Source organism: Sebastes umbrosus, chromosome 23 (genome assembly GCF_015220745.1).
Source record: "Sebastes umbrosus isolate fSebUmb1 chromosome 23, fSebUmb1.pri, whole genome shotgun sequence".
NCBI classification, from domain to species: Eukaryota; Metazoa; Chordata; class Actinopteri; order Perciformes; family Sebastidae; genus Sebastes; species Sebastes umbrosus.
The window spans coordinates 2,013,387-2,032,070 of NC_051291.1; the positions used below are offsets into that span (position 1 = coordinate 2,013,387).

General features: G+C 41.9%; 3 protein-coding genes across 3 annotated transcripts in view; 2 read left to right on the forward strand and 1 right to left on the reverse strand.

Annotated features, from left to right (window-relative positions):
- On the reverse strand, positions 1 to 14,068 carry LOC119483154 (trichohyalin-like). The gene is made up of 5 exons (XM_037761240.1): positions 14,063 to 14,068; positions 5,860 to 5,864; positions 3,514 to 3,761; positions 2,608 to 3,237; positions 1 to 2,340 (listed from the first exon to the last, which is right to left on the reverse strand). The coding sequence occupies exons 3-5, from the start codon at positions 3,724 to 3,726 to the stop codon at positions 1 to 3; spliced, it is 3,183 nt and encodes a 1,060-aa protein (XP_037617168.1). The 5' UTR covers positions 3,727 to 3,761; positions 5,860 to 5,864; positions 14,063 to 14,068.
- LOC119482440 (sorting nexin-4-like) lies at positions 4,598 to 11,357 on the forward strand. The gene is made up of 14 exons (XM_037759937.1): positions 4,598 to 4,753; positions 6,394 to 6,518; positions 6,906 to 7,044; positions 7,664 to 7,813; positions 7,903 to 7,950; positions 8,047 to 8,102; positions 8,423 to 8,495; positions 8,875 to 8,936; positions 9,289 to 9,354; positions 9,515 to 9,604; positions 10,474 to 10,573; positions 10,697 to 10,842; positions 11,061 to 11,175; positions 11,255 to 11,357. The coding sequence occupies exons 1-14, from the start codon at positions 4,661 to 4,663 to the stop codon at positions 11,300 to 11,302; spliced, it is 1,311 nt and encodes a 436-aa protein (XP_037615865.1). The 5' UTR covers positions 4,598 to 4,660; the 3' UTR covers positions 11,303 to 11,357.
- The window catches only part of ttll12 (tubulin tyrosine ligase-like family, member 12), a 20,430-nt gene continuing 13,000 nt past the window's right edge, over positions 11,255 to 18,684 (forward strand). The window contains exons 1-5 of the mRNA XM_037759935.1: positions 11,255 to 11,362; positions 14,751 to 15,008; positions 16,188 to 16,348; positions 16,834 to 17,032; positions 17,536 to 17,695. Of these exons, the coding sequence (XP_037615863.1) occupies positions 14,874 to 15,008; positions 16,188 to 16,348; positions 16,834 to 17,032; positions 17,536 to 17,695 (655 nt within the window). The 5' untranslated portion in view covers positions 11,255 to 11,362; positions 14,751 to 14,873. The remainder of the gene's footprint in view (positions 11,363 to 14,750; positions 15,009 to 16,187; positions 16,349 to 16,833; positions 17,033 to 17,535; positions 17,696 to 18,684) is intronic.

An 18,684-nucleotide genomic window follows, 5' to 3' on the forward strand; every position in this document is an offset into this window, starting at 1 on the left:
TTACCGCGCCTTACCGCGCTGCCTTAAGGGGGGCCTATGTGATCCCCATCCCAGCGAGTCCATGACCCAAACCATCAGCCCATCATTTACATCTGCCTCGTTGACTTGACGTATGTCTTCATTTACGTCTTTCAGTATTTGTTTAAGCTCCTGAAGCTTTAGTTTGAGGGCTTCATTGGTTTGTGCCATAGCCTCCTTCTCCTCCTTCTCCTGGGAGAGTGCACTCTCCATCTCACAGGCTTTGAGACGCATCTCTTCTTTCTGGTGTTTTACTATCCGGAGTATATCCTGAAGGTCCTGAATTTGGTGTCGGAGAGATTCATTGGTTTTTCTCATAGCCTCCTTCTCCTGGGAAAGTTTACTCTCCATCTCACAGGCTCTGAGACGCATCTCTTCCTTCTGGTGTTTTTCTATCCGGAGAATTTCCTGAAGCTGGATTTCATGGACAAAAGTCATCTCTTTCAATTCATCCAGCTCTTGGAGAAGGGCTTTCTCTTTTCCAACAGCTGTGAGACACATCTCTTCATTCTTGTTCTTTTGAATCTGGAGTATTTCCTGAAGGTCCTGAAGTTGGTGTTGCAGAGATTCATTGCTTTTTCTTATAGCCTCCTTCTCCTCCTTCTCCTGGGAAAGTGCACCCTCCATCTCACAGGCTTTGAGACGCATCTCTTCCTTCTGGTCTTTTTCTTTCTGGAGCATTTCCTGAAGCTGGATATGATGGAAAAATGACATCTCTTTCATTTCATCCAGCTCTTGGAGAAGTGCGTTCTCTTTTCCAACAGCTGTGAGATGCATCTCTTCATTCTCGTTCTTTTCTATCTGGAGTATTTCCTGAAGGACCTGAATTTGGTTTTGGAGAGATTCATTGTTTTGTTGCATAGCCTCCCTCTCCTCCTTCTCCTGGGAAAGTATACTCTCAATCTCACAGGCTTTGAGACACATCTCTTCCTTCTGCTGTTTTTCTATCTGGAGCATTTCCTGAAGGTCCTGAATTTGGTGTTGGAGAGATTCATTGTTTTGTTGCATAGCATCTGTCTCTTGGGAAAGTGCACTCTCAATCTCACAGGCTTTGAGACGCATCTCTTCCTTCTGCTGTTTTTCTATCTGGAGTATTTCCTGAAGGTCCTGAATTTGGTGTTGGAGAGATTCATTGGATTGTCCCATAGCCTCCTTCTCCTCCTTTTCCTGGGAAAGTGCACTCTCCATCTCACAGGCTTTGAGACACATCTCTTCTTTCTCGTCCTTTTCTTTCTGGAGCATTTCCTGAAGCTGGATATCATGGACAAAGGTCATCTCTTTCATTTCATCCAGCTCTTGGAGAAGTGCTTTCTCTTCCCAAACAGCTGTGAGATGCATCTCTTCTTTCTGGATCCTTTCTATCTGGAGTATTTCCTGAAGGTCCTGAATTTGGTGTTGCAGAGATTCATTGCTTTTTCTCATAGCCTCCTTCTCCTCCTTCTCCTGGGAAAGTGCACTCTCCATCTCACAGGCTTTGAGACGCATCTCTTCCTTCTGCTGTTTATCTATCCGGAGCATTTCCTGAAGGTCCTGAATTTGGTGTTGGAGAGATTCATTGTTATTTCTCATAGCCTCCGTCTCCTGGGAAAGTTTACTCTCCATCTCACAGGCGTTGAGACGCATCTCTTCTTTCTCGTCCTTTTCTCTCTGGAGCATTTCCTGAAGCTGGATATGATAGAAAAAGGACATCTCTTTCATTTCATCCAGCTCTTGGAGAAGTGCTTTCTCTTTCCAAACAGCTGTGAGATGCATCTCTTCTTTCTGGTCCTTCTCTATCTGGAGTATTTCCTGAAGGTCCTGAATTTGGTGTTGCAAAGATTCATTGGTGTTTCTCATAGCCTCCTTCTCCTCCTTCTCCTGGGAAAGTGCACTCTCCATCTCACAGGCTTTGAGACGCATCTCTTCCTTCTGGTGTTTTTCTATCCGGAGTATTTTCTGAAGGTCCTGAATTTGGTGTTGCAGAGATTCATTGCTTTTTCTCATAGCCTCCTTCTCCTCCTTCTCCTGGGAAAGTGCACTCTCCATCTCACAGGCTTTGAGACGCATCTCTTCCTTCTCGTCCCATTCTATCTGGAGCATTTTCTGAAGCTGGATATCATGGACAGAGGTCATCTCTTTCATTTCATCCAGCTCTTGAAGAAGTGCTTTCTCTTTTCCAACGGCTGTGACATGCATCTTTTCTTTCTGGTCCTTCTCTATCTGAAGCATTTCCTGAAGGTCCTGAATTTGATGTTGGAGAGATTCATTGTTTTTTCTTATAGCCTCCTTCTCCTCCGTCTCCTGGTAAAGTTTACTCTCCATCTCACAGGCTTTGAGACGCATATCTTCCTTCTGCTGTTTATCTATCCGGAGCATGTCCTGAAGGTCCTGAATTTGGTGTTGGAGAGATTCATTGTTATTTCTCATAGCCTCCGTCTCCTGGGAAAGTTTACCCTCCATCTCACAGGCGTTGAGACGTATCTCTTCCTTCTGGTCTTTTTCTTTCTGGAGCATTTCCTGAAGATGGATATCATGGACAGATGTCATCTCTTTCATTTCATCCAGCTCTTGGAGAAGTGCTTTCTCTGTCCAAACAGCTGTGAGATGCATCTCTTCATTCTGGTCCTTCTCTATCTGGAGTATTTCCTGAAGGTCCTGAATTTGGTGTTGGAGAGATTGTTGCATAGCCTTCTTCTCCTCCTTCTCCTGGGAAAGTGCACTCTCCGTCTCACAGGCTTTGAGACGCATCTCTTCCTTCTGGTCCTTTTCTTTCTGGAGCATTTCCTGAAGCTGTATATCATGGACAGAGGTCATCTCTTTAATTTCATCCAGCTCTTGGAGAAGTGCTTTCTCTTTTCTAACAGCTGTGAGATGCATCTCTTCATTCTCGTTCCTTTCTAGCTGGAGCATGTCCTGAAGGTCCTGAATTTGGTGTTGGAGAGATTCATTGTTATTTCTCATAGCCTCCGTCTCCTGGGAAAGTTTACGCTCCATCTCACAGGCTTTGAGACGCATCTCTTCCTTCTCGTCCCATTCTATCTGGAGCATTTTCTGAAGCTGGATATCATGGACAGAGGTCATCTCTTTCATTTCATCCAGCTCTTGGAGAAGTGCCTTCTCTTTTCCAACGGCTGTGACATGCATCTTTTCTTTCTGGTCCTTCTCTATCTGAAGCATTTCCTGAAGGTCCTGAATTTGGTGTTGGAGAGATTCATTGTTTTGTTGCATAGCATCCGTCTCCTGGAAAAGTTTACTCTCCATCTCACAGGCTTTGAGACGCATCTCTTCGTTCTTGTCCCTTTCTATCTGGAGTATTTCCTGAAGGTCCTGAATTTGATGTTGGAGAGATTCATTGTTTTTTCTTATAGCCTCCTTCTCCTCCGTCTCCTGGTAAAGTTTACTCTCCATCTCACAGGCTTTGAGACGCATATCTTCCTTCTGCTGTTTATCTATCCGGAGTATTTCCTGAAGGTCCTGAATTTGGTGTTGGAGAGATTCATTGTTATTTCTCATAGCCTCCGTCTCCTGGGAAAGTTTACCCTCCATCTCACAGGCGTTGAGACGCATCTCTTCCTTCTGGTCTTTTTCTTTCTGGAGCATTTCCTGAAGCTGTATATCATGGACAGAGGTCATCTCTTTCATTTCATCCAGCTCTTGGAGAAGTGCTTTCTCTTTTCCAACAGCTGTGAGATGCATCTCTTCATTCTCGTTCCTTTCTAGCTGGAGCATTTCCTGAAGGTCCTGAATTTGGTGTTGGAGAGATTGTTGCATAGCCTCCTTCTCCTCCTTCTCCTTCTCCTGGTAAAGTGCACTCTCCATCTCACAGGCTTTGAGACACATCTCTTCCTTCTCGTGCCTTTCTTTCTGGAGCATTTCCTGAAGCTGCATATGATGGAAAAAGGTCATCTCTTTCATTTCATCCATTTCTTTGAGAAGTGTTTTCTCTTTCCAAACAGCTGTGAGATGTATCTCTTCAATCTGCTGTTTTTCTATATGGAGCAATTTGTTTAGCTCCTGAGTTTGCTGTTGGAGGGATTCAATGGTTTTTTTCATAGTCCGGGAGTCCTTACGAAGAACCCCGTTGGCTTGGCACACTCTCTTCATGTTTTGGCTGATGAAGACGTACTGTTGAATTAGGCTGTCAACTTGCAAATGGGTAGTCTGTGCCATTTTTAAATCTTTTATCTTATTAAGCTTTAAGTTGGGGAAACTCTCGCGAGATGCTTGAGGTTAGGATAGGGCGTTGGGTAGTGAGTCTCGCGAGATTTACGGGTTATCTTCTAGACACGACCAAAAAAAAAAATATTATTGTGTGAGGGTGAAAGCGGGTAATAGTCTTAAAACTTTCGTTATTTTTTTTTTATTTATTTTCCTACATTTGTTTGTCAGCTTATCTAACATATGTAGGCTATTTTTTGAATATTTAAAACCGTTAACGTCCGTTGGGTGATGGGACGGTCTGCGCATGCGTCGAGGCACACCACCAACATCCAAGGCCTATGGAAAGGAGGTTAGAACACGCGTCATAATTTCGGGGGTATTGCACATGCGCAGTAAAATCTGGCCGCAGCTTCAGTTACACTGCGCATGCGTCATACCCCACACACATCCGTGCCCCAGCCTCCTTCTATAGGCCTTGAAAACATCAGGGAGGAAGAGCAGGATGATGGCGGAGGATGGAAGAGAAGAGTCGGTGGCCACTGATGACGACTCAGACCTCACAGCTGCAGACGGCAGCAACAGCCTAAACAACACGGTAAAAACAGTTTAAACTTTTTTAGTGGATAAATACCGTGTTAACGTGTGTTAACGGTGTAGTGGCTGACGGTTTAAAGCTCAGCTGAGTGCAGGGATACACGGTGATGAAGCTGAGTGTAGGGATACACGGTGATTAGGCTGAGTGGAAGGATACACGGTGATTAGGCACTACTCAGGTACTAACTATGTTTCCTCTAACTTGTTTTAACTCCAGAGGTTATGTGTGATTCACTCAGTCTACTGTTGTTTTCATACTAACATGAACTTGCTTAATAAATAATGCTTCATATGGACATCTGTTAGTTTGTAGCCTAACTATAACAAGAAAAAGTAGGGCCATGAATGAGCCAAATGCAGGGAATGAAATAAACACCTGTCACCTGCCTGATGCAGGTAGATGATGGCTGTGGCAGGTAAACAATCCCAGGTCACCTGCCACCATGGCAGAGAGGTTTTCTTTATATTAAGGAATATAAAACAATTTTTTAAAGCATTCCTAAGTTCAGTAGGCAGAATGTTTTTGACACTATCATTAAGTGTGTAAAAAATGCAAGAATAGTATAAATAAATAAATAGGAATATTAGTTTAAATGCAGGGTTAATACCAGAGTAAACCAGATGATTGCACAGTTGAATTAATGCATTTAATTATTGGTATTGCACAGTTAAAGATATAATAAATTATGGATTTATAGCTGCTGATAGAGGGAAAAAATAATAAATATATGTTGTGTGTATATATGTATAAATATACAACAATTTACAATCTAATGAACATGTCTACCGTTTTCTAGACTGTCTGGTTAGCTGAACTTACAGCTGCAAAGCGACTAATAGCTTGCAGAAGGAAAGCCTCAGAAGTTTTTATTTAAAGGGACTGTTTGTGAGAATCAGAAATGTCTTGTTAACAGCGACACCCGGTGGCCGTTAAGTCAACGAAAGTCAGCGTCCTGTTGCTGGCGCTTGAGCTCGCTCTACATAGACATGAAGGAGCATCGCTCAACACAGTGAGGAGACACACGTCAACTAAAAGCACAATATCACTCTATATTTCAGCTGCTTGGCAGTAATGTTAGCTGACCAGACGAAGGTCTCTCCATGAATCACTGCTGATCCTAGTGTTGGCTTTTCCCGCCTCAGCCTCCCGACCGCGGCCGGAGGGAACGGGGGAGACGCCGGAGTTTTGGTCGGAGACGATAACGTTTCTCTCTGCGGAGCCCCGTCACTTCACAAGACACGGGAAACCTCTGTTGGTCTGGAGGAGCTGCAGCAGTTATTTCTGCACAAACGTCCACTGAACATTCACTAGATATTCTCAGAGCTAAACTAACTCTTCTGCAGTGTGGAGTGAGCAGCATGCACGTGAGAGGTGGCGCGAGCTGAGTGAAGGCAAGCAGGCAGAGGAGCAGAGGAGCAGAGTACAGCAGAGACTCCGGTCCTGGAGACCAAAGCTACGGTCTCCCCCGCGTCCTCCGACCGCGGCCAACACTGTTTAACAGACGGGCTTCACTAAATACAACTTTAAGGGGAAAAAACTTAATTTCAGACCCCGCCCAAATGTCTTGTAAAGAGCCGTTTTCAGAGTTTGTTAATGACACTGTGTGATGTGATGTGATGTGATGTGATGTGATGGTTCAGATGGTGGAAGAAGGCTCCACTCTCCTGCGCAGAATGGAGATCTGCGTCGCTGAGGCTGAGAAAAGGAGCGGCAAGAACACGGTGAACATGCAGGAGACGTTCACCGTGTACCTCATCGAAACACGGTGAGAACAGCACGCCCTTTATCGGCCATTTAAAAAGGTACGGCAAGCCGTTTTAACATTTAATAGCTAGACGGGATATTCATTAGAGATATCTGTAGCTGTTATTTAGGATAGTCAGAACTGGATTACAGATATCTCTAACTGTCGTGTTAGTAGTTGGCTAGTCAGAATGACGTCACAATGTAAATTACGACTAGTCAAAATGCAATTGTAGACATCTCTAATGTTAATTCCAGATAGTCAAGTGTTAAAATGGCTTGCCATAAAAAAGGAAGTGCTGTGGGTTGAGCAGAGATGTTCTGATATCTTTACTTCTTCTTGTCTTATCTCTCGTGTGCATGAATTCACTTCTGTATTTTGTTACTGTGCAAAACTCAATCTCTTAAGGCCAATGGATGCAGTCGCAGACGGTCGTAACCCAGCCCCCGACTCTCTGTGGAGGAGATACAGTGAATTTGAACTCCTGAGGAACTACCTGTTGGTTACCTATCCATACATCGTGGTCCCGCCGCTGCCTGAGAAGAGGGTGAGTTCAGTGTGGCTGCTCTGCTTTCCAAACCCTGTTTAGTGTTACTCAGGAGGATTGTAGCCTTGCTTTATGTCCCTCAAGAAATGTTGAATATAATGTGACAGGATAAGAAATAAGTAGGCTGAGAAATCACCACTGGCTTCCGGCTAAATTAAGGCCCTCTATTAAACGATCTCTAATAGACTGGTTCACTTCAAAAGATCATGACTAATGAAGACTGACAGGAAATATATTTGCAGAACTTATATTTCATCTTTTCTTTGAGGCTCCTTTGTGTGTTTTTTCTCCTGGGGAAACAGTAACAGTGCAGTTTTTAGACAACACAACACAGGGTTCCTACGCAGTGTGGAAAAGTATGAGTAATTAAATGCAACCATGCCAGGGTTGATAAAGAGATCAATAAGCAAAGCCCTCACCAGGCTTGGGGAGTGAATAGTGGCTTATCTTCAAGGCTTTCCAGTTTTACAGAAGGCGTACACGTGCTTTATTCACCTCGATGGCTTATAGTGCAGATAAATGGTTAAACTGTACGTGTTGATGCACCAATACGATTGATGAAAGACGCTGCAACAATGTCATTGAAACACTGAATGTTTCTTTGTTCTCTTGCATGCAGGCAGAGTTTGTGTGGCACAAGCTGTCGGCAGACAACATGGACCCAGACTTCGTGGAGCGCCGCCGGGTCGGGCTGGAGAACTTTCTGCTTCGTGTGGCATCACATCCGGTCCTCTCCAACGACAAGATCCTCCACCACTTTCTCACTGAGGTACCTGCTGCAACTCTGCGTCAGTCAAGTGATAGTTAACAGATCAGAGGCTCGATGAATAACGTTTTTTCCACCGCTATGTGTGGCAGGAACACGGCTGGAAGGAAGTGGTGTATGAGACAGGATTTCAGGCAAAGGTACTTTGTGGAATTTTCTTTAATCTTACAGGCAATTCATACAAAGATTTTCAGTGTTCACAAAGCTTGACCACCTCCTTGTTACTCGTATTCCAGGCGGATTCCAGGCTGAGAGCTCTCAGTGCCACCTTCAGGGTGAGAAATCCAGATAAGTAAGTTAGTGTTAGTGTTTACCAAAGATAACTTCATGTAATAACTAAGATATTACCTTAAAGATAGAGTTGGTAATGGTTATGAAATTAATCAAGAGTACGCTAGATTTAAAAAAATGATCTAACCCTGAACGCAGCACTATTCCAGCCAATCAGCAACAGGACAGGGGAAAGGCCATGGATGTATGAAGAGAAAGGCAGTGGGAGCGAGGGGGGGGACAGTAAACCTGTAAATCAGGATTCATTTTTGGTGTTTTTAAACAACTAGGTAGCAGGGAGGTAAAGGAAATGTAATCACCGCCTTCTGTATTTTCTCTCAGACGCTTCATGGAGATGAAACACTACAGCGATGAGCTGCAGTCTCACACATCTCAGCTGCTCCGAGCACGAGCAGTAAGTCTCTCTCTCTCTCTCTCTGTTTCTCTCTCTCTCTCTCTCTATCTCTCTCTCTCTCTCTCGCTGGTCAGGAAAAAACAATAATTTGTGTACTGAGATTGAAAGATCATTCTTGACCTTGGAAACAGTAGTTGACGAAAACAGTCGCCCCACGAGATGCATTCAGGAGCTAACTGACCAGAGTAGACTCAACATGTCATCACCTCAGTTCTTGTTCTTGAAGGAACTTGACACTGATTATTAATTTGTGTATACAAATAAATGAAAGTACTCCTGACACCTGCTCGTTAGGCTGGAAATCTGAATCAAAACATATTCACTATGTTTTTTAATTAACATCTAAAGTTTCAGGTGTTTATTTCTGTGTCTTGTCTAGAGGGTTGCAGATCGTCTCTACGGTGTTTACAAGGTCCACGGGAACTACGGAAGAGTCTTCAGGTCCGATAAACAAGCACGTCATCATAATGTATCTGCACATGACATCACAAATAGGGCTTTACAATCTGTTCAGCATCTCAATTTGGAAAACAGAAACAATCTACTTTAACCCTTTGGGACCTGCCGACTTCACTGTCCTTCAGAGGCTGAATCCATCGCCATGTCATGCTAGCTTGTGTAACAAATGGTATCAACCCAAATATTGCTGCAACAACTTATGAGACATAGTAGAGCAAATAAATAACAATGCATATCATTCATACTGGAAAACAAAACCTATTCTTCTCAAATGTGTGACAGACTCTCATTGCTAATTTGCAAATGTGTGTGTGTACCCGTGTGTTCACTGCAGCGAGTGGAGCGCCATAGAGAGAGAGATGGGAGACGGGCTGCAAAGTGCCGGTCATCATATGGATGCGTGAGTATATGAGCCGTCATCATCCATCTATCTCTGTTATTATGCTTTTATTTTATGTAATTCACCGACAGATATTACCTCTACGTGTATATATAACGCTTACATTTCGGATTGTTGCTGCCACTACCAGCTGTGTTGCTTGTTTTTTTTTTGTCTTTAGATATGCTGCCTCAATAGATGATATCTTAGAAGAAGAGGAACATTATGCAGACCAACTGAAAGAGTATCTCTTCTATGCTGAAGCTCTGAGGTGAGACACAATGTTAGCAACATCTTCACAAAATATTTGAACGGATCCGTGAACATCATAATGTCGAGGCTTGCCGTGGTAGTCGGTGTTACGCGCGGTGTTGATTTCGTTCCTAAAACTATGATGGAATATGTTCGTCAATGACTTTTTTTCCATGACGATGACGAGACGCCGGTATTAAACACTAACGGTGACAATATTAAACATGCAATATCGTTGACGATAAAAGACGAGACTAAAATGTAGTTTAAAAAATAAAAACTCAAACACACACACACACACAAACCGTCTCTTACCTTCTTGTCTCAGTCCTCAGTCCTGACTTGTTGTCAGTTTTGTTTTGTTTTTTGACGCGTACGGAGCGGATATGACGTCACGTTGCTCAGACTACAACAATAAAAGCAGTAACATACTTCTACCTCCGCATAGACTCACATGAAGACTCAAGTCTTTTGTCTCAAGACTAAAACTAAATTTAAAATAGCTGCCAAAATCAACAGCGGTTACGTGGTGTTCGGGCATATATGTATATGTATATATGTATATTAGAGATGCACCTATATGGTGTTTGACAAATGAATGGATTTATTTTGTAAATGACTGGATTATGCCTGCTTCTGATATGGTAAAGGGTTCGTTCCTATCTACATGTGACATGGTAAATACAGCCTGAGCAGATAACTCCTATATTTCCATTTTATTCCTTTACTTAGTTTCCCAAAGAAAGTTTCCACCTTGAATAATCCCTAATCAGATCTGTGTTCATTGGATATTTACTCTCTGTGTTCCACTACTATGTGAAAGGCTTGTATCGGAGCATAAGAGCTGCATGATGTTATGATATTATGTAGTAGACTTTGCTTTGGCAGGGCAGTGTGCAGGAAACATGAGCTGACCCAGTTTGAGCTTGAGATGGCCTCCCAGGACCTCATCTCCAAGAAGCAGCAGCATGACGAGCTGGCTACGGGGGTACACTATACTCATGTTATCTTTACTCTTCCTTTGTCTGTTATTCTTAAGCAAACCAAGCTAAGACCGAGATGTTAACAGCTTCCAAACTAACATACTTTTCTGTGTGTTCATCTTTCTTAGATTGTGCGGACGTTCTCCTTCAAAGGCATGACCAACAAGCTTTTTGGCCAAGAGGCGCCTGAGCAGAGGGAGGCCAGACTGAAGCTGCTGGAGGAGCTGATAGCGGAGGGTGAAGAGGCCGTCAAGGAGAAAACGCTCGAGTGCGAGTGAGTCGTGGTCACTGCTTAAAGGGTTAGGGTTCATCTGCATTCTTTTCCAGGGTTTTCAAATGGAAAGGTCCACTCAAATGTTAGCAAATGTTCCAATTCCACCTGCAAAGCGTTCTCTGTGTGATCGGGGCCTGACAGAGAATCACGTGTCCTGTCCATGATTCTATATATATATATATAACATATTTAATATAATTGATCTGTTTTCACCACAGAGAGCATGTTGAGAGGGCGTGGGTGGACATGCAACGCTTCAAGGAGCAGAAAGACAAAGATCTGCGAGAAGCGCTCATCAACTACGCCGTCATGCAGATCAGCATGTGTAAAAAGGTACAGAGCAGCACATCTGAAGGTCACAGGACAGCTGTAGAGGTCATGTTTATGATGAGTGTTCTCTCTCTCCCTGCAGGGAATACAGATGTGGGGCAATGCCAAAGACTGTTTCCTGAAGATGTAAAGGTGAAGCCATATTAAAAGGATATCCACCCTCAGTGGTGGATGCTGGGAAATGATGCCAGTAGGTAACATTGCGTATAAAGATAATGTAGTTTCAAGTATTTACAGAAAATAATGCGTTGATATGCGACTAACTTTCAGTCGTGATTTACATTCACTGTTAGGCAAGGCTTAGGGAGGTGGTGGATCACACAAAGCACATGACTGGGATACTGGAGACTCAATATTCAGCCAAGACCATTTCCTCTCACCTTCATGAGGCACTTTAACAGTTTTACATGAGGCCCTGTTCAGACTTGGTATTAACACGCGTCCTGAGTGATCCCATCACAAGTGGACAGCTCTTAGTACGTCTGTTCACACCTGGCATTAGAATGCGTCTCCACATTCGTCTCCAGTGACCACTTGTGATCCGATCTCACTTCCCCGCTCTATACGCAAATAAACACGTAGTAAACACACGGCTAATACAGCAGACGTTGTGACGTAATATTACATGAATGTCCGTAGTAATATCCTAGAGGGATGTCACGAGAACCGATACTTCGGTACCAAGTCGATGCCAAAATACTAAAAACGTGACTCGTTTTCTACAGTACCGAATATACGATACCTGCAGGGTCCGAAATTAACACCCGCCAAGCGCCAAAATGCGTCTGCTTCTGTCCTCTGCTCTCTGTCGGAGTTCGACACACACACACAACAGCGCCATGCAGCAGCGAGATCCAGAGATGCAGAGATCCTGATTCTGTTCCTGATCCATGTTCAAGAAGAGGATTCACTCGTGGGGAAAAAACTGAACTGCACAAACTGAATTTCTATCTTTTGTTGCTTATTGCTAAATCTCTGAAAAGTGGTGTTTTGTTTTTTTAATATTGAATTCTGGACTCTGTATTTCCGGTGAATGTTTTTGGGACTTGCATTTGATTATCTTACACTTAACTCCCCAGATCCACTTTGTTTGAACCAATTGTGCTTGTGACTTGCAAAACAATGACTTGGTCCCACCTCTGGTAGCCTTTACCCGGTGAAATGTCACCATGTCAGTGGATTTAAACTACTGCTTGCAAATAAGAGGATATATATAGACACATGTACACATTACAGGGGATTTATTGTTGTTTTTTTACTGCGGCATCGAATTTGGTATCGAGAACGTGGAAATTCACTGGTATTGGAATCGACTACTAGATTTCTGGTATCGTGACATCCCTAGTTGCAGTCTGGACTAATAATGCTCGTTAATCCATTATTTCTTGGTGAGCTCTTTGTGACACCGGAGAACATAAACACACACCAGAATTTGATTTGTGGGTCCATGTGGCAATGAACCTATCAAATGAATGCAGGAGTGTGAACCAAATTGGACCAGAACCGAAAGGCAGCAGGGTCTCATATGTTTCCTCGGTCCGAACCAAACGAACTGAGCTACAGGTGTGAAAGCGACTTGAGCAACATAAAGACGTCTAAAGTATGACGTAGTGCTCAACAGCTTTATGATAAAACATCTTAGTGGCGTTACATTTCCTCCTCTTCCCTCCGCTGGGAGCTGATTCATGCATCAACGTGTTGATGACATGTGGTGACGTCCAGGTCGACGTATTGTACTCGATGTACAGTAAGCTGCACATAACATTCATGGTACTCAGTCTTAAGATTTGATTTAGTTTCATTGAATTCATCCTTCATATTTATTGACTGAAGTGATTGTGTTTAAATAACATTTTATTTCCTGTTTGGAGGCTTGCCAGCAATAAGCTTTGTGTGTGTGTATTTATGAAGTTTTCATAACTCCATTTGTCCGTTCGTTAATATTTCAAGCTCTTGTTTCTTCTATTTATTTGAATAAAAATGTGTCTGTATTTAGTTTTTCTTGTGTATTTTGATACACGTTGACTAAGAAATACACATTTATTAGATTTATTCTAACTTTACATGTGGAAGACGTCATTTGACACACACATCACATTGCATCAAAACAAAGCTCTGAATGTGGTAGAGGAATATGGTTTTATTTATTAAGTGGATACTGTATGTTTAAGAAAACAGGACAAGAATGCCTAACAGCTTTCTGCTGTTTCTCTCTCTTAATGTGATTCATTTTAAGCAGTTAACTGAGTAGAAACCTCCTAGAAATGTGTAGATGATGGCCACTGCAGCAGATCCGAATGCAAAGAACTGGAATTACAGATGTTCAGATCCTTTATTTAAAGGGGAATTACGCCCACTGTCAAAGTTAACACCATAACAACATGCATGTTGTTATGGTGTTAACTTTGACAGCTCTAAAATTAAGTATTCTAGGGCTCAGTAATGAACAAAAATGACTTGTATATGACGTGTGCAGTATAATTGTGTTAATCTACAAAGTAACTCCAGCAGTAAATTAAATATAGTGAGTAAAAGTGGAGTAGTATGACAGAGTATCAGAGATTTCGAGAATAAAGTCATAACTTTACTAGAAAAAAATTAATTTCCTCCTCTACAAAAGAGGCAGTTTCCCCCAGCAGATCAGTGTGGTTCCTTCTTCAGAAATTCTTCTAAAATAACACGTAAAATTACTTCTTTATAATATTATTACGACTTTATTCATATAATATTACGACTTTTTTTCTCGTAAACGTCTGACTTTATTCTCATAATATTACGACTTTTTTCTCATAATACTACGACTTTATTCTCATAATATTACGTATTTATTCTCATAATATTACGTCTTTATTCTCATAATATTACGTCTTTATTCTCATAATATTACGACTTTTTTCTCATAATACTACGACTTTATTCTCATAATATTACGTATTTATTCTCATAATATTACGTCTTTATTCTCATAATATTACGTCTTTATTCTCATAATATTACGTCTTTATTCTCATAATATTACGTCTTTATTCTCATAATATTACATCTTTATTCTCATAATATCACAACTTTATTCTCATAATATTACGACTTTATTCTGATAATATTACGTCTGTATTCTTATAATATGATGTCTTTATTCTCATAATATTATGACTTTATTCCCGAAATCTCAGATTTATTTTTTTTCCCTCAATATGACCCTGATACTCCATCAAAGAGTAGAAATATAAAGTAGTGGAAAAAAATACAAGTGCCCTTTAAACACGTACTGATACACTGCAGTAATTACACTATCCAGAGGAATCACCTTTTTCAGACACTAAGGAAGGCAAAACATCATGACTTTTCAGTGTCAGGTCTATTGGGGAATAAAGCAGATAATATATACAGTGAAATTATTCAGTTTTTGAGAAAAACTGATTTAGTTAAAAGAATCTAGAGTTTTTTTTTTAATTTATTTAATTTTTTTTTTTTAGTTCTATTTTGTTTCTGCACAATCTTCTGTTCCAAACTCCAGTCCAGATGGTGGCGGTAATGCACCTCTAAGATGGTTTGCCAACCGCCAATAAACACCAAAGAAGAAGAAGAAGAAGAACAGGTGCCCTTTAAAACCACAATGCACTGCTGGCTCAGCTGTCAGACTCCTTCCGGGTTTGGCTCCAGATCTCCTCCACGTGTGAGTGATTATCAGCCTCTGAATAATGTCAACAAACGGTAAAATGATGAATGAAGACGAGGAGTTCGAGGTGTTCGTGTCTCTCCACGCTGAAGCCCTGCAGTCCTCCAGAATCCCCCAAATCTACTGGAGGAGTCTGCACCACAAGATCACCAGTGAGGTCTGTCTGCTGCTCACTTTACCTGCATTAGGCATCCTACCACACCTTAATGTGTGTGTAAAATGTATTTCTTTAATGCAATGTTTAAATCGCTGCAGTCTTGTCGTGGAATAATAAAAAAAAACAGCACAGAAATTTCAATTTTGTAGCAGTTTTAAAGTCTTTTCAGCTGCAGCCAGGTAGCACTGCTGAACTCTGCCAGACTGCATGAATAAATATATGAAATAAGGCAGAGAGTTATGACAAAATGATAAACCCGTTATTTAAGATAAACATAACCATAGCTTATGTTATGACTCAATATTCGGCTAAGTTCGGCTGAGTTAACTCCACCAATTTATCACAAAGGAAGGAAGTAGTGCCAAACTCCCATTTAAAAAATCAGGTTTTTCCACTTTTCCTTCATAGTTTGCACACAAAAACATCCGATACAGCATAGATAAAAACATTTACCAAATATGTATGTTCCCGGGGTAAATTCGGCATATCATTTTCCTACCAGTCGGTATTTTGTTTCAATGCAAATTCGATCTTTATAGTTCAGTTTTATCGTCTTTTCAGCTGCAGCCAGGCAGCACTGCTGAACTCCACCAGACTGCATGAATAAATATATGAAATAAGGCAAAAAGTTATGATAAATGATAAGCCTGTTATTTAAGATAAGCACAACTTTAGCTTATGTTATGACTCGATATTCGGCTAAGTTCGGCTGAGTTAACTTCACAAATGTATCACAAAGGAAGGAAGTAGTGCCAAACTCCCTTTTAAAAAATCAGGTTTTTCCACTTTTCCTTCATTGTTTGCAAACAAAGACATCCGATACAGCATGGATAAAACCATTTACCAAATGTATATGTTCCTGGGGTGAATTCGGCTTATAATTTATCCACCAATCTGTATTTTGTTTCAATGAAAATTCCATCTTTTTTAGTTCACACGCCCACTTCAGGGTACATTTGGTCTGCTAGCAGAACAGTGTTCTGCAAGAACTGGAAGTGCTGCTTTGGGGGGTATTGGAGTTATGCCAATTTTAAGTTGAAGTGGAACCAAAAATATTTTAAACGTGTTTAAACTCGTGTATGGCAGCGTGCTGAAGATGAGAAGCAACAGATTTTAAATTGACATATTTTTTAATGGAGTCTGGTGGTGACATGATGATGTTTTTTTTGTGTGTCATAGATTTATGATGCTGGGGAAGTTTTTGGAATCATGCAGTTCCAACAAGAAGAGGAGGAAGATGGAGAGACTGAGGAGAGGAAGAGGGTCTATACTGGAGCAGTGATCAGCTGTAAAGTGGTGGTGACCAGGGTGACTGGGCTGCAGGCCTCAGAGCCCACCAGGTGAGGGAGCCACAGGACAGAACATACCCATTGACAGGATGGTTTATGGAACCCTAGGTCAGGGGTCAGCAACCTTTACCAGCAAAAGAGCTGTTTTAGGCACAAAAAAAAAAAATCTGTCTGGAGCCGCAAAACATTTGATCATTGTGATGAAGGTAACACAGTTTATAGTCTAAGTATATAGTATATAAGTCTAATGCAGTGAGGGCCAAAGAGACAATGTACTACGGAGTATTAGGACCACATTGAGGGAAAACACATCTGAGATTTACAGAATAAAGTCAGAATATTACGAGAATAAAGTCGTTTTTTTTTAGTTAGTTATTTAATTACGAACACTTTGGAGCTCCTTAATTTTGCAGTGAAGCTTAATTAAAAGAAAAAGACTGATATATTGATTTAAATAAAAAAAGCACTTTTAAATTGAGTTTTTAAAAGATGAGCTTTTAAGCTGAACTCCGTCCATCTTCTTCTTCCTCCTGCAGTGTTTTCTTGGTGGATCACGCCTGGACGTACCGCACGGACGGCGCCCGTCAGCAGCTGGAGCAGATACCCGGCCTGCTGCCCAGAATGACCTCCCTCATGGGGATGTACTTCCACGGCGAGGCCCCCGACCCGGACTTGGTGGAGCTGGTGATGGAGCGCATGTGGAAGTACAACCAGACTTATAAACTCTCCGAGGGGGTACGTCAGAAAACACCATCGCTCTTACACTGCCGACGCTGCTCTGATACACCCAGAGATATTAAAGGGGATTGAAACCTCAGTATTAATAATAAATAATAACTTCTCATCATATTTGCTCAAAGTTACCAACTGCAGCTTTATAAAATCTAAGATAGCAACACTCTTACATGCAGCCGAGCTCTCGTTCCTATTCAGTAATGTAAATGTAAACACTCTGTGTCGTATATTATACTGTCTTATGGGGTTCACACGGTGATATCTGTCCTCGTTGTTTCTCGTGTGAAACCGTTGCTCCGTCAGTTCTCAGCAGATAAAGGCTGAGAAAGATCCTCCCTTATGAAACATCCAGTAGATAGGAGCTATGAAGGAGCAACTGTGTGTTCATTTAAAGGTCTCATATCAGCTCATTTCCAGGTTCATACTTGTATTTTGTGTTTCTACTAGACCAGGGGTCAGCAACCTTTAACCTCCTCCTCTTCCTGTCGCGTTCTCTCGTGCAGTCTCCGGAGGATAAAGTTCCCGTGTGGTACATCATGGATGAGTTCGGCTCCCAGGTGCAGCACTCCTACCAGCCCAGCTGCAGCATGGCTCCCTTCTACTACGCTCAGGGAGAGCTCACCTACTCGGTGCTCTGGCCTCTGCAGAACCTGCAACAAGGAGGTGACCGCACACGCACGCACACACACACACAGGGAGGAAGGAGGAGGAGGAGGAGGACGAGGAGGAGGACGAGGAGGAGGATGCAGTAGTGAGTGAGCTGTGGCTCTGAGCGATAGCTAGTGACCGGCCTGAGACCTGCGGTATCTGGTAGCTCTGATTCAATCACATGGTGTTGGGGGGAGGGGAACGTTATCAGAGGACGGTAAGATGAGCAGTGCACCAGACTAACAGACATAGATAACGTTATCTGAAGGTACCTGAAAATGGAAATGAACAACTGTTTTGTATTGTGTTTACATTTTCATTTGTATTTATCATTGTTGTAGGTCTATGGCACGGTACAACGGAGTATTAGGGCCACATTGAGGGAAAAAAGTAATCTGAGATTTCTTATTTTCTTTATTTCATGTAAAGTTATGTCTTTATTCTCGTAATATTCTGACTTTATTGTGTAAATCTCAGATGTTCTTTCCCTCAATGTGGCCCTAATACTCCGTAGTACATTGTCTCTTTGGCCCTCACTGCATTAGACTTATATACTATATACTTAGACTATAAACTGTGTTACCTTCATCACAATGATCACATGTTTTGCGGCTCCAGACAGATTTTTTTGTTGTTGCCTAAAACGGCTCTTTTGATAGTAAAGGTTGCTGACCCCTGACCTAGCAGCAGTAGCTTATTTAAACCATATATTTACATTTATAGGCTACTGTATTGACTACATAGTTGGTAAATGTGTGTGTTCTAATCGAGGGGTCTTTGAAATTACACACGTTTCACCAAAAAGCCCCAGATGTCCCAGTTTTCCACCAGTACTTTAACGCAGCATGTGGATCTGTGGAGCTTGAGGCGTGAAAATAGTCTCAAGACTCAAATGTAACCTGGTCAGTGTGCTTCTCCTAAAGTAAACATTCCCACAAGATAAGACCACTTCTCTCAGAGGCCCTTTTGTTTTGTTTTTTGAGAGCTACAGATTGTACGAGGTC

Coding starts and splice junctions, on each gene's coding strand:
- LOC119483154 (XM_037761240.1), bottom strand. CDS start 3,726: ATGCTCCAGCTAGAAAGGAACGAGAATGAAGAGATGCATCTCACAGCT. Junction 3,238..3,513: donor AACTTTCCCAGGAGACGGAG/GCTATGAGAAAT, acceptor AAACTTTTCCAG/GAGACGGATGCTATGCAACA. Junction 2,341..2,607: donor AGAAGGACCAGAATGAAGAG/ATGCATCTCACA, acceptor CAGAAGGAAGAT/ATGCGTCTCAAAGCCTGTGA.
- LOC119482440 (XM_037759937.1), top strand. CDS start 4,661: ATGATGGCGGAGGATGGAAGAGAAGAGTCGGTGGCCACTGATGACGAC. Junction 4,754..6,393: donor GCAACAGCCTAAACAACACG/GTAAAAACAGTT, acceptor GTGATGGTTCAG/ATGGTGGAAGAAGGCTCCAC. Junction 8,496..8,874: donor AGCTGCTCCGAGCACGAGCA/GTAAGTCTCTCT, acceptor TGTCTTGTCTAG/AGGGTTGCAGATCGTCTCTA.